Here is a 15,426-nt window from a genome sequence, read left to right as displayed (position 1 = left end):
GTGACCGGTAGTTTATTTTTCCTGTTTAATAGTTTTTATACTAATTGCCTTTTCCAGCTCCATTGACTTAGTCACTTCCCAAACTATTTGTCCAGAGACTGCTTCTAAGATAATCCCTTCAGCAAGACCGAGCATGACACTTGGTAGCTTAAAATCCTTCTGTGACTTTCTAGTTTTTAATAAATCCCTCACTGCAACATGAGAGGTCTCATATGGTCTGCACTCTACCCAGGTTTCCATCTTTCTCCTATCACTCTCCCCTCACTAACTGGTCTAGTTACACTGGTCTTTAAATTCCATGAAGTGTCAAGTTCTTCCTTGTCCGAGCAACTCACGTTTCTTCACTCTTCAGACATCAGGGATGCCTGCTTTCTCCAGTCTACACTATTCTCAACACCCTGCGATTTTCCTTCCACAAACCACAAGTTGTTTGCATCTGTTTCCTGCACTAGATCATAAGCTCTATGAAGGAAAGTTTTGTGTCTTTTTTTTTTTTGGCTCACCATTGAATGCTCAGCATCTGACACATGCCTGGCATACAGTGAAGGGCACATTAAATATGTGTTCAATAAACAAATTTAGTATTTATTGAGTAAGCAAAGTTTATTGTGTGTCTTTTAAAGAATTTTGCTTTTATGTGTCCATTTTGGTTGGGATGGTGACTGGTGAAATGGCAGAGGTAAAGAAAAAAAACTAAGGTGAGAAGCAGTGGAAAGAAAAAAATGACAGAAAAAAATGAGGAGATAGAAGAGTGAATGAAGAGAGTATTGGAAGAGAGAAGGCAGAGATGGGCCTTATAGTGGGGTGAATGGCGGCCACATCAAAGGCAAATTCACATCAAAATCCTGGAAGCTGTGAATGCTGTTGTATTCATTTCTCCGGGCTACTATAACAAAATTCTGCAAACTGAATGGCTTAGGACAACCAACATTTATTTTCTCATAGTTCAGAAGGCCGGAAGTCTAAAATTGAGGTGTCAGCAGGGTTTGTTGCTCTACAAGCACTGAGAAAAAAAAGCTACTCCATGCCTCTCTCCTAGTTTCTCGTGGTTGCTGGAAATCCTTGGCGTTCCTTGGCTTGCTGACATATCACTCTAATCTCTGCTTCCATCTTCACATGGGCTGTCCTCTTTGTGTCTCTCCTGTGTCCCCACATGACATTTCTATAAGGATACCAGTCACTGGATTTAGGATCCACCTTAATCCAGCATAACCTCATCTTATTTATATCTGCAAAGACCTGATTGCTAACTAAGGTCCAATTCTGACGTTCTAGGAAAACATGAGTCTTTGGGAGCCACTATTCCACAGAGTACAGTTACCTAATTTGGAAAAGCATATATACATATGTACAGTCCCCTCTTATCTTCAGTTTCACTTTCCATGATTCAGTTACCTGCATCAACCACAATCCAAAATTGTTAAGTGGAAAATTCCAGAAATAAACAATTTATGAGTTTTAGTCTGTAAGCTGTTCTGAGTAGTGTGATAAAATCTTGCACTGTCCCGGACATAAATCCATCCTTTGTCCAGCATATCCATGCTGTAGACACTACCTGCCCTTAGTCACTTAGTAGCCATCTTGGTTACCAGATACTGCTGTGGTATCACACTGCTTGTGTTCAAGTAATCTCCCTATTTTTTAAAACTTAATTGTTCTATTTTATTAGCCATGTGCTATATACAATGTTCTGGTCAAGACAGTGTTCCCATAAGACTATAATGAAGCTGCTGGGTGTGGTGGTGTGTGCCTGTGGTCCCAGCTACTCGGGAAGCTGACGCGGGATCGCTTGAGCCCAGGAGCTCAAGGCTGCAGTGAGCTATGATCGCACCACTGCACTCAGGCTTGTGCAACAGAGTGAGACCCGTTTTCTTAAAAACAAAAAACAAAAAACAAAAAACAAAACTATAATGAAGCTGAAAAATTCCTATTATCTAGTGAAAATGTCGTCATTGTAATGTCATAATGCAACACATTATTTATGCAAATCCATGATGAAAACAAGAAATCAAGCAAAACACCATAGACATATTTCTGAAAAGAGCAGTATCTCCCAAAGGGACTGAGGCAGGTCCTTCAGGAGGTATTCTGGAAGAAGGCATTGTTATCATATAAGATGACAGCTCTATAGAGGTTATTGCTCCTAAAGACCTTCTACAGGGACAAGATGTGGAGGTAGAAGACAGTGACACTGATGATCCTGACCATGTGCAGGCCTAGGCCAAAACGTGTGTCTTAGTTTTTCTAAAAAAAGTTTAGAAAAGTAAAAACAAAAATGTAAACAGAAAAAACTTATAGAATAAGAATATAAAGAAAATATTTTGGACAGCTATACAATGTGTTTTAAGCTAAGTGCTGTAACAAAAGTCAAAAAGTTAAAAATTAAAAAGTTTATAAAGTTAAAAGTTATAGTAAGTTAAGATTTATTACTGAATTTAAAAACTAATGTTAAATTAAATGTAGCCCAAGTATAGTATTTATAAAGTCTACAATAGTGTAATGTCCTAGGCCTTAACATTCATTCACCACTCACTCACTGATCCACCCAGAGCAACTTCCAGTCCTACAGGCTCCATTCATAGTAAGTGCTCTATACAGGTATACCATGTTTTTTCTAAAGAAATGGAATCTTGTTTTGTTACTCAGACTGGCCTCAAGCTCCTGGATTCAAGTGAGTCTCCCGTCTCACCCTCTCGAAGTAGCTGGGACTAGAGGCACACACCACCACGTCTGACTCTATTAAAAAAAAACCTCTTATACTGTAATTTTAATATACTTTTTCTGTGTTTAGATACGTTTAGATACACAAATACCACTGTGTTGCAACTGCCTACAGTATTCAGTATAGTAACATGCTGTATAGGTTTGCAGCCTAGGAGCAACAGGCTATACCATATAGTCTAGGTGTGTTGTACACTATATTATGTAGGTTTGTGTAAGTATGCTCTATGATGTTTCTATAATGACGAAATCGTCTAACCATGCATTTCTCAGAATGTAACCCGGTGGTTAAGTGATGCCTGACTGTATTAATTATTTGTTCATCTCCTACTGTGCCTAATCTATAAACCAAAAATTATCACAGGGATGTACATATAGGAAAAAATACCATAGCATATATAGATAGGGTTCAGCACAACCAGCAGTTTCAGGCATCTACCTAAGGTTCTTGGAACGTATCCTTCCAGAATAAGGGGGGACTACTGTGATTGAGTTAAGGATCTTGAGAGATCATTTTGGATTATCTGGGTAGGCTCTAAATCCAATGACAAGTGTCTTTATAAAAGACACACAGAAGAGGAGGTGCAATGTGAAGATAGATGCAGAGACTAGAATAACGTGGCCACTAGAAAAAAAAATACAGAGGAGAAAGTGATGTGAAAGCAGTGGCAGAGATTGGAGCACTGTAGCTACCAGCCAAGGAAGGCACCACCAGAAACTAGAAAAGGCAAGGAAGGACTCTCCCCTAGAGCCTTCAGAGGGAGTGTGGCTCTGCCAAAATCTTGATTTTGGACTTCTGTCCTCCAGAACTGTGAGATAATAAATTTCTGTTGTTTGAAGGCATCCAAGTTCGAGTATTTGTTTCAGCATCCACAGCAAACACACACCGCCCTTAAGAGAATATAATTCACAGTACCTTATATTCTTTTCCTTTAAGTATCATTAAAAACAAAACAAAAAAATCTCTGAGTTAGATTCTGCTCTAAACAGATCAAAGAGGTCTTAGTAAATAATTTGTGAACAGCTGTAAAGTTAAAACAGCTCAATTTCTGTAAACTTAATGTTTAATGATGTTTTAATATGAAACTATGCCTTCAATGACTGAGACGTATGACTCTTTAACCTACTAAGAAATTACTATAAGAAAATAATTATGTTGTAAACTATCTTTCATTTATCTTCACTTATCTTCTGCCTGCCTGACAATTAACATCAAATTTTATCATATTTCATGTACCCGTCTCTTTTCAGAGTAAACTGTTTAATGTCATCTATGTCTCCCTGTTAAGTTCTTTTTATCTTGAAATTATTTTTTTTTTTCATGTTGCCTGATGTATAATTAGATGACACTTGGTACTGTGTAACCTACAACTGGGAGCACAACTCTTAAAGTGGCTTAGTTTCTGGAAGTCGTGCCATCAAGACAAAGCTAAATTAAATAGAGGAAATGACACAACGAGTGTCTTTCCAGCTTTGAATAAATTCAGAATTAAAGTCTGGCATCACGAAACAATCTCTTCCAAACCTTAAGTTCTATTTTTAACCATTAAAGTGGCAGGTGCCAGGTTATTTGAAAACGTCACATACTTTTTTCTTTCTTTCTTCATCTGGATGAATGATAGAGGAGTTCATGCTCTTGCAGGGTCTACCGGTAGGAAGTCCATTCATGAAACCATCGATGTCACTGGTTGCTACAAGACATTTCAAGGAAGAAACTGGAAGACAGAACTAGCACTCGTGGCAAGGGAAGGTAGGACTCCCCAACCTCTCAGACTCAATCCCCCACCACCCCCGCTTTGGAATCCCCGACCCTCTTCCCTGAGTCTTCCTGTGGCTTGGGTAGGTCAGCCCTGGGATCGAGCCAGAGCGGGCACCCGCACGCCCAGGGGCTTGCCAGCGCAGACCCCACTCCGCCCGCGAGTAGCTTGGTTGGCGGGAAGACTTGAGCTCTCACTCTCGCCCGCAAAGGCAAAGCTGCCCCGATCCCTGCAGTCCTCCCCAGTCCCGGAGACAGGTGTGGGCCGCGGAGGGAAGGGGATCCGGGCCAAATGCCCACCCGCAGGCAAGCGACCTGGCGAGGTCCGGCCCACCTTCCTTGGGTTGCAGCCAACGCCGGCAAGCCGGGGTTCAGCAAACGTGGGCGTCTGCCCGGCGCCGGATTTTCAACCCACCGCCAGGACTAAGGCTCCCCGCCCACCAGCGAGCCACTTTCCCGCGCGGACACCTCTAACTCCTGTAGCTCAGGCTGGGAACTCGCAGATCCAGTGGCCTCCCCTCCCGCCCGCGCACACGTCAGCGCTGGCGTCGTGGAAGAGCCGTAATGTCCCGAAGAAGCGCGTCTCCAGACTTGCATCCCGCTGTCGCAGCTTCAACGGAGAAATCCCTTGCCCCAAGCACACGTCAGCCCTGCCCGCGGAGTCATGGCACAGCAAAAGAGAGGCTCTCCATGGAGATATGCTCCACCTAAACAAACCTTTAGGTGGCTGTGCCTAAAGGTTTGTTAGAGAAGGACAATCAGTGAAGATTGCTGGCTGTGGTGCCTTACGACGCTCTCCCCGACCCCTTGTCATTTAGAAAGTTCCGCAGGTCTCGGCAGCGGTGGGTTTGTCAGCCCCATCCGGCCGCCAGTCCCCCTTGCCCTATTGCCCACGTTTGTCGGCCTGGTCCAAGTTCTTCCTTTCAAAGCATCAGCACCTGCGAGCCCGCGGCCGGAGGCGCTGGGGGCGTTTGTGCGCGTGTATTCGGAGGCGCGTGGTAGTGATGGCGGCGCTCAGTGAGACTTTCCTGTCACTGGATACTACTACTCCCAACCTTCCTCAAAGCCGCCGGAGCAACCCCCAGGTCTTTAGTTTACAACTGGCAATTTGACTTGCTCTGCTGCATGTCTGGAGGGACCAAGGAAAGTGTGGAGACGCTCCAGGGATTAGGTGATCGGAGCTTGAAAAGAAAAAAAGCCAAACAAATAAACAAAACCCACCCACCCTAACAAGTATGAGGCTGCTGGAGAGAATGAGGAAAGACTGGTTCATGGTCGGAATAGTGCTGGCGATCGCCGGAGCTAAACTGGAGCCGTCCATAGGGGTGAATGGGGGTAAGTGCTGACTCTGCCGGCTCCGCCGTGGCTCCGACTTCAGAACTAATTTGTTAGTCTTGGAAAGGTGGGGCAACCCTCATTGCAAGCGCTTGCCAATTTCAGGGGTACTGACCAGCCTTTGGCCCTTTTGCTGATTTTCTAATTTACCAATCCCAGAGGGAACTTGTAATTAGGAACGGGGCAAAGGAATTTCAGCGCAGGTAGCCTTTACCGTAGACAAACAATGACTATCCTCAGTGACAAGAAGTGAGGTTACAGAGAATGAAACTTACTCCTCTTGCCTTCAAAGTAGCATCCTATCCCAAGAGAATCTAGGTTGCTAAGAGTTCAGTATCTATCTTGGAGTGGACCTTATTATCGAATCTACTTTCGAGTCCTCCCCGCCCCCACATTAAAAAAAAAGTGGAGGAAAAACAAGAAAAAGGGACACCACCGCCCCCAACTCAGATTTTATGGCCCACATGTTGAAGAGTGATGATTTGCTGTAGTTGCTGGCACTCCAGAAACTCCCAAGCCGACTGACACGTTGCACTCTTTCATTACAGGGCACTACTTCCGTGTGCTGCCGGGATTGAGTTGCTATACTAGCAGTCTAACAGATACAGACTGTTAGACTATGTGTAGTGTAGTGTGTGCTTTGGCAAGGAAATGTAGATGGACTGAAAGCATACTTAGATCTCTGAATAGTGGGAGTTTTGTACTGGAGGTGATGGGCACTGGTAGGAACATTAGAAATATTAGGTTTTTTATGCCCCACCCCCCAATACCTTTAGACAGTCTTGTCCTACTTTTCATAAACATTAATTGAATTTATTCAATTCGCTTATCTTTTTGACCTTGTTTGTCAGTTTCCAAGCTTATTGACAGGTTTAATACCTAACTCATGCAACCGGAGCAAATAAGGACAGAGGTGAACAGGCACAATCTTTCATAGTAGGAAGCGCTCAGGACGATATTTAAAGTTATTTGTATCTTTTTGTTAAAACATGATGGAAGTGAATGAAATGATCTCTCAGGAGAACAGTAGTGGTCCCTTCTCCCCTTAACCTCCACCCCATTACTCTGTTTAGAAGTAGCTTCCGGGAACATTTTAAAAGCAATTATTTCAACCAAAATTGTGGAGATGAAGGCTTTTTTGTTTGTTTTAAAATTTTGTTCTTCTGTATTCAACTAAGAACAAAATGTATAGAATATGTAACTATGAGAATAAAGCAGTTATTCCTGGTGGTTTCTCCCTCTGATTGATGGTAATAGTTTCTTCTTTAACACTGCTGCTCTGTGAACTTTTGGGAAACTCTTGTGAAGATCAGGTCTGTCAAATGAAGACCCCCCTATCCCCGGAGCTAAATGAATAGTAAGACTTAGAGTACCTTTGCATGATCTGCAATACACACTTCACTAGGTATCGCTTCTGGTGTTAGATCTCTTATTTGCTCAGTTTTGAGATGAAATTACAGAGGATGCATGATCTTTAACTTTAAATCTGCAGGGGCTAAATTTGGCAAAATATCTTTTACCTTCCATTCCCAAATATTCTGTGGGAAGAAAGGTGTTGAATGCTGAATCATTTCCGTGGGGCTTTTCTGCAGTGGCATGTATGAGATAGATTCTACAAACTTATGTGTTCCATAGACTCTGCTTATTAACATTTTGATACATTATTCTATCATAGAAATGCCATTTCCCATTTTCACTAGTCCTTATGTCTTTAATGTAGGATAATTCATTCCTTTGTTTAATTACAATAGAATGTTAAGAGTGAGAGGGTAACATTTAAAGTGTTTTAAGCCAACATGCTTCTTTTACAGTTGAAGATATTGAGGCTTGATGCCAGGTGACTCTCTCTAGGTTAAGGTAGCTAGCTTAGGGAAGAGGAACTATCGGAAACCAGGGTATTTAACATTCCTGGGAAACTTCTACTTCCCAAGCAAGCCAGATTCCTTGACTTTAAAATCTGCTCCTGAATCACCCTGCTTAGCTGCTGAAGAAATATTGCTTGTGTGAGCTGCTGAGACAGATTCACTCATAAGTGTAAAGATAATGTACCTCTTTATAAAAGTTTTGGAACAAGCCTTCACTGCCCCCAAATGTAATGCCTTTTGCACTTGCCTTCTCCCTTTCCCTCCCTTTTCTCAGATCTCAGCAAAATGATTTGTGTAAATGCCAGGCATATTACATAATTTATTACAGCGTTTGAGGAAATCTTTGTTTCTTTTATTCATTGTTGTACTACAAATGCCTAAGACATAGTAGATCCTCTCTGTCTCTCTCTCTCTCTATATATAAAATATTATATATTATGTTAAATAACATATATCATAATATATAATATATTATCATATTATATATTATGTTATATATTATGTATAATATATATTCTCTCTCAGAGGAGCCTTGAAATATTATGTATATTATATATTATGTATATAACATTATATAACATATATAACATAATATATAAAATATGTTATATACATAATATATTATATATTATGTTATATATATGAAGACTTTATTATATATTATGTTATATAATATTTATATTATATTATATATATGTGTTGTTTTTTCTGAGCTTGGTCTTCTGTCCGTATATCGAGCAAGTAGAGAGTTTCAGGCTTTGGAGGATCCATGATTGTTGTCCTGTTGTTTTGCCTAAGTGAGTGTATTAGTTTCTTAGGGCTGCCACAACTAATTACCATGAACCAGGTGGCTCAATACAACATAAATTTATTCTCTTACAGTTCTAGAGGCCAGAAGTCTTGAGGTCAAGATGTTCTCCAAAGGACATCTGGGAAAGAATCCTTTGCACCTTCTAGCTTGTGATGGTTGCCAGCCATTCCTTGGATTGTGGCAATATAACTCCACTCTCCACCTCTGTCATCGCATGGCTGTCTTCCCTGTGCATGTGTCTGTGTCCAAATTTCCATGTTTTAAGAATACCGGTTATTGGATTAATGATCCTCCTAATCCAATAAGACCTCATCTTAACTTGATTACATCTGCAAAGACCCTATTTCCAAAAATATCACATTCACAGATTCTGGGTGGGCATGAATTTTGGGAGTGGGGGACACTATTCAATCTAGTACAAGAGGACTGAATAGAATGCCATATAGGAGATGATCTTAGATTTTTTTAAATGTTGCCATATACTAAGATTTCTCAGCTTTGGCACATTGACATTTTGAACATGACAATTTTTGTTGTTGGAGGGGCCGTTCTATGCCTTCCAAGATGTTTAATACAATTCTTGATCTCTACCCACTAGACATTAGTAGCACATCCTATCCCCCAAGTTATGACAACCAAAAAACATTTCTAAACATTGCCAAATGTCCATGGAAGGCAAGATTGCCACTGCTGGAGAACCATTGATATACAGGTATAAAATGTCATTTTCTCAGGACTGCATTTTTTGAAAGAATGTTGTTCTTTGTTAGCACATTAGGTCTTCAAGTCAATTGTGTACATGTCACAAATGATACTTATATCAACTCACAAATGATACTTTTAACTATTGTTCTCACAGTGTTAACACATTTGAATGCTGCTATCCTAACTCCAGAGAGGATTTCCTGGAAGGCAGGGATCAAGCCTGACTGGGTCATCACGTATCTCTAGGGCCTAACATAATTTAATAATAATTACAGTCATAGCGATATATTATTGAGTACTTTATATGCATTATCTCATTCACATGGCAAGTTCTTAATAAGTATTTGTAGAATGAATACTCTTGGGCAGAACTGAATGCGTGTGTGATTACAAGCTTTTGTTTCTGGTATCCTAGAAGAAATGAAATAATATTTGCTAAAGAGAAGGGAACCTCTTCCATTGATACTCTTCTTCGGGTTCGGGGGTATTTTGATTGTTATATAAGCGCTGATACCATGATAGATATAATTAGGACCTGTATTGAGGGATGTTGCTTACGTGCTCTTCTGTGTGCGTCTTTATTCTTCTGGTCTGAGGATACTGTGCTGAGCAAGACAGCCATGGTCCTTGCCCTCTGGAAAATGCTCTCTGGAGTTAGGCTGTATCACACAAATGCTTACCTCTGTTGGGACAGTAGGACGCTAGGGGTGACACTGATATCTAAAGTACCATTTGTTGTCCTTCAGTAGATGATGATGATGATGATGATTATTATTATTATTTTCAGACAGAGTCTTGCTTTGTTGCCCAGGCTGTGGTGCAATGGTGTGATCTCGTCTCACTGCAACCTCTGCCTCCTGGGCTCAGGTAATCCTCCCACTCAGCCTCCCAAGGAGCTGGGATTATAGGCATGCATCACCATGTCAGGCTAATTTTTGTATTTTTAGCAGAGACTGGGTTTTCCATGTTGGCCAGGCTGGTCTTGAACTCCTGGCCTCAAGTGATCTACTTGTCTCAGCCTCCTAAAGTGCTGGGATTACAGGCGTGAACAAATAGATTCTTCTTTTGTGCTAAGTTATCTGTTGAAATTCTTTTCTAACAATAATTCATTTTTCTCTTTTTAGGACCACTGAAGCCAGAAATAACTGTATCCTACATTGCTGTTGCAACTATATTCTTTAACAGTGGACTGTCATTGAAAACAGAGGTACTGTCATCTATGGGACACATGAAAAGCAGGGAGAAAAATTTAATTTGTACTTACCTTAAATTTCAGAGTCCTCTGGTAAAGCTGTTTATAGCTATAATCTGAAGGATTCACTGTAGCAGAAGATAACTTGGTCGGCAAAGGACTTGTGTTTCATTCCTGCATACATGCATTATAAAAGCTGTACAGTTGAGCAGCATGGGCCCTGAGGATGTGGTTATAATGAGTGTGTTTTTAATATGACAGCTGAACTGAAGCATCTACTTTAGTTCTACCTCAGCTTATGGTGGTAACTACAGTGGTACCTACTATGCCTGGGCACATTTGAGCTGTTGATGTTCAGTTTGGTTTCCATAACTTTTGTGGATCATCTTTGGTTTCCAGGACTCATGCTATTCAAATAATGATTAATTTGTCATAATTTAACTAATTTTTATTTAGAAAAGCTTACTGTTCCTTAGCATATCTATTAAATATTAATAGATGTCTTAAGAGAAATATTGGTGTTTTTCATTTGACACATATGTGTGTGTGTATATATATACACACAGAGAGATCCACACACACACAGCATACCCATATATATGTAATGTCATTTGCTGATTCAGGTTTCACCGAACATGAGATTCTCTTGGAAGTAAAGAAATTCAGACATTTTTACATTTACTTGTGAGAGAGGAAGAGTAGAATTTATGATTCTCTTTTGACTTACAATGGAAGAAAATGAGAGAGGAGAAAATACCCATTTGCTCTTGAAGAAATTACATAAAACTATCATTCTAACATCCTGTTCTTATGTAGATGGGAATATCTCACTATAAGAAGGTTTTTTTTGTTTTTGGAAATGGCTTTAAAAATTAAAATTCTGGTCCAGCATCATGTCTTACCTTTATTTAAGTGTGATTTGAATGAAGACTAAATTTAGTTATTTCCTTCTTAGACCACCCTAGTAGCAACATGGAAAAAATATGACTTTACTAAATTTATGTATTCTGTAGCCATCAGGTTGGTATAAATCTTTTCACTGGGTTTTTTTTTTTTTTTTTTTTTTTTTTTTTTTTTGAGGAGACAGAATCTCACTCTGTTGCCCAGGCTGGAGGGCAGTAGTGCCATCTCGGCTCACTGCAACCTCCACCTCCCAGGTTCAAGTGATTCTCCTGCCTCAGCCTCCCAAATAGCTGGGACTACAGGCACCCACCACCACGCCTGGCTAATTTTTGTATTTTTAATAGAGGTGGGGTTTCAGTACATTGGCCAGGCTGGTCTCAACCTCCTGACCTCAAATAATTCACCCACTTCAGACTCCCAAAGTGTTGCGATTACAGGCGTGAGCTACCATGCCCGGCCTCATTGGGGTATTTTTTCATATACATAGGATCATTGTGTAGTGTCTATAACTGATAAATTGTGTCTCAAGAATTGTAAATATTTTCTGTGATTACTTGCTCTTCTGAAAATAACTGACATGGGATGAGATTTCCTAGTATGTCAAATTCCAATTTTGGTAAACAATATTGATATGAGAGGACCATGATTACTACTTACAGGGCACAGACTTTTTGTTCTGTCAACATATGAGTTCTAATATTGGTTCTCAAATGTGGGGCACAGTGATACAGAAAGATACTTGCCACTACCATAATGTTGGACTGGTCTTGTTTGGAGATCTTCCTGCTGACCTTGGCTAATGCTCTTTATGGAGCAGCTTTCTAACCCAAGTCCTTTACTTGGGACGTTGTTCTATGTCCCCTGGTGGCTGCTTAATGGCTAAAGCTGTTACTTATGCCATGGGAAATCCAGAAAGCGACTTGATTTCTCTCACTCCTTAGCTTCTTAATGCGGTTCTGTGAAGCAGCCAACTTTATGGGATGAAGTAGTTGAAGAAGGAAGAATGTCACAGCTGTCAGCATTTCTCTAAGGACTGACTTCTTTTGTAAGCACCTAAGAAACCTTCAGTCATCCAGCTAATTTGGATCTAATGAAATGCCATGATCTCGTGCTTTATTGTGGTATCTAAGCAGCAATCAAAGCCATTTCTTCCATGAAAAGCCCTTTTCAAACGAATACAACATTAAGTCATTTTCAAAAGCCATTTAACTTAAGATGTCCTAGATTGTATCATTGTGTAATATTAAACCACTTCTAAACCCTGCTAATTTCATGGGTAACTTGTAACTTAGGAGGTAGCAGTCATATTTGTTTACTAGTTACTAATCCTAAATCCATTTCAGTGGGGATTACGATTTGTATATCTTATTAGGTCCTAAAATAGTTCATTTTTGCACACGGGAGACAGTGAATTTTTATTGATTTGAGTTTATTTGGAAGCATTTGTGTTGGTCCCATTCAAGTTTGATTTATATTGAACATTTCTTGTATGATTCATACATTGATTTAATGACATGTATTCTAAAATTTGTTTTACTAATTTGTTAAAATTATAAAGGACACTGTACTAATGCAATGCTGAGTCTTCAGTTTTATGACTATTAATTTCTAGTTTTTTGAAATTTTGTTGTATTGAAGTGAAATATGGTCACATTTAAAATTCATATTTAGTTCACTTCAAACCTGTAGTTTTGGAGGATTTGTCTCTTAGCCAACTGTGGCAGGGCAAATTTGTTTAAACAAATATCAATTAAGTGCTTATGGCTACAAGGCATGGTGCTGGGGATGGAAACAAAGGTGAGCAGGAGACTCAGGGGCTGAAAAAAGGTCCTGAGTAGGGCAGACGATGCAGGTTTTTCTTTATTTTTCTGTAAAAATTATTATTTTTTATCCTATTAGCAGAAAAGCAAATATAGCAAACTCTAAACTTTAGACTTATACTGTTTGTTTCAAGCCCAGAGCTATGAGCCTGACTCTCAGCAAATGAATGAAATGGCAGATGAAGGGTTACAAGAGAAATCGGTGTCTAATGAAAATATTTCTGTGTCCCAATCAGAGCCCTGGTTTTAAGCAATGCTTGATGCTGTCAGTGAGACTCTGGTATAATCAGTACATGATGTGGAGTGTCTTCTTAAGTTTATTTTAATGAATTTTGACCTATATTACATGTGAATAAACAAACTATGATGCAGAGCCAACTTTTTGATTATTCATGATGGCACTTATTTGACTATGTGGCCCCAAATTCTACATGGGTATGTATGGAATAATAACTATTTTGGGATTTACAGGGTTTACTTTCTTGTTCTTTTCTGTTATCTTGTTTTATCTTTATGGTTGTATGAAGAAGATATGGAAAAATATATGACTCTGGGATTTTGTGGAAGTCTTGAAAATCTTTCTTAGAAGCACTTCCCTATTGTTAAAAAGCCCCTTATGAGCCAACATGGTTGGTTGTTGTGAGTCGTTTTGCTGGGTTCTTTACTGTATCATCATCCCGATGCAGTGGCAATTTCTAATTGTCATTTATTAGGTCAGCAGTATTTTCTGAGCACATTTTAGTTTTTATAACTTGTTGTTTTATAACTTTTATAACTTGTTGTAATAAAAAGTGGTATTTACTTATTGTAGAAAGATTAGAAAGATTAAAAATAACTACTATTAACTATTAACATCCATTTTTTAGTCCTTTTTAAAAAATATGTTTTATATGCATAATATTTTAAAAATAAAATTGTATGTGAATGTAAGTATGTTTATACACATATTGTGGACCTATACACATATACACATGTAATCTTATCCTATTCTTTTCATGTAACATTGTATACTTTTAACATAATTTAATATTATTTAAATTTTCTTTCTATATTATAACAAAAATATTTTATTTACTTTTATGAACATATGATTTATTCACATAGTTCAGAATTAAAAGGTGTAAAGATATGTGTAAGTCTTATTTTTTCACTCTTCCACCAACTATCCAGTTTTCTTCTCTGGAGACAGACAGTGTTAACAATTTCTGTGTACCTTTCCAGAGATATTCCATGTGAAACATACACATGTGTATTCTACCCCCCTACAGATTGTATTTCATACTGTTTGGTGCCTTAACTTATTTTACTTAAAAAACGTATCTTGTACATTGTTTCATCTAAACACATAAAGAACCCCATTTTTTTTGTACATCAAATAGTATTCTGTTGTATGGTTGTGTCATGATGTATTTTTGTTGTCTTCTATTTATGAACATTTAGTTAATTTACAAGGTTTTGCTATTACAAACATGTTGCAAAGGATAACCTAAAAATATATTATTTCCTATATTTGGAAACATATGTGAAGGATAAATTCCTAGACGTAGAATTGCTAGGTCAAATGATATATGTAGTTTAAGTTGTAACAGATATTCCAAGTACCTAGAATGGCACCAGGTGCTCGGTAAGTATTACTTAAATGAAGGAATGAATTGCCAGGTTGTGCTCTCAATAGGTTATGCCAATTTATACACCTATTGATAAAGTAGGGGAGAGATTCTGTACACCTGCATTCTCATCAACAGGGTATTTAATAGCTCATAACACTCCAATTAGATTTTAACTTTTTCAATGATTCTCCTATTTTTGGACATTTGTTTCCAGATTTTGCTCTAGTAAATAGCATTGTGATGATCAATTTTGTGTATAAATATTTACAATCACTTTTTATATCTTTAGGATAAATTCCTAGTCATAAAATTCTGGGGTCCAAGAATATGAATTATATAGTCCTTGATATGTATTACCACATTAATTTTCAGAAAAGTTATGCCATTTTTTATTCCTTTCAGAAGTATATGCAGTCTGGCCATGGTGGCTCATGCTTGTAATCCCAGCACTTCGGTAGGCTGAGGTGGGTGGATCACCTGAGGTCAGGAGTTCCAGACAAGCCTGGCTAACATGGCAAAACCCTATCTCTACTCAAAATACAAAAATTAGTTGGGTGTGGTGGTGGATGCCTGTAATCCCAGCTACTTGGGAGGTGGAGGCAGGAGAATCACTTGAACTCAGGAGGCAGTAGTTGCAGTGAGCCGAGATCGCACCATTGCACTCCAGTCTGGATGACAAGAGCGAAACTCCATCTCAAAAAAAGGAAA

General features: G+C 39.0%; 1 protein-coding gene and 1 long non-coding RNA gene across 9 annotated transcripts in view; one reads left to right on the top strand and one right to left on the bottom strand.

Moving 5' to 3' along the window:
* The window catches only part of LOC115892336, a 35,412-nt gene extending 30,440 nt beyond the window's left edge, over positions 1-4,972 (bottom strand). Inside the window, exons 1-3 of one of the 2 annotated variants that reach the window (XR_004052224.1) lie at positions 4,812-4,972; positions 4,309-4,412; positions 617-1,162 (exon numbers count right to left, since the gene is read on the bottom strand). This is a non-coding gene — a long non-coding RNA (uncharacterized LOC115892336). Of the gene's footprint in view, positions 1-616; positions 1,163-4,308; positions 4,413-4,811 lie in introns of those variants that run through there. The other variant, XR_004052225.1, reaches the window with a different exon arrangement.
* A 486-nt stretch (positions 4,973-5,458) lies between these two features.
* SLC10A7 (solute carrier family 10 member 7) overlaps positions 5,459-15,426 on the top strand; it is a 261,442-nt gene continuing 251,474 nt past the window's right edge. For 6 of the 7 annotated variants that reach the window (XM_010361375.2, XM_010361368.2, XM_030922599.1 and 3 more), the window contains exons 1-2: positions 5,459-5,812; positions 10,318-10,400. In XM_010361375.2, the coding sequence (XP_010359677.1) occupies positions 5,713-5,812; positions 10,318-10,400 (183 nt within the window). In that variant the 5' untranslated portion in view covers positions 5,459-5,712. Of the gene's footprint in view, positions 5,813-10,317; positions 10,401-12,229; positions 13,482-15,426 lie in introns of those variants that run through there. The other variant, XM_030922616.1, reaches the window with a different exon arrangement.

This window comes from Rhinopithecus roxellana, chromosome 2, assembly GCF_007565055.1.
Source record: "Rhinopithecus roxellana isolate Shanxi Qingling chromosome 2, ASM756505v1, whole genome shotgun sequence".
In the NCBI taxonomy this organism is placed as follows: domain Eukaryota; kingdom Metazoa; phylum Chordata; class Mammalia; order Primates; family Cercopithecidae; genus Rhinopithecus; species Rhinopithecus roxellana.
The sequence above is the reverse complement of the archived record's forward strand: the minus strand, read 5'-3'. Positions and strand labels throughout refer to the sequence as shown.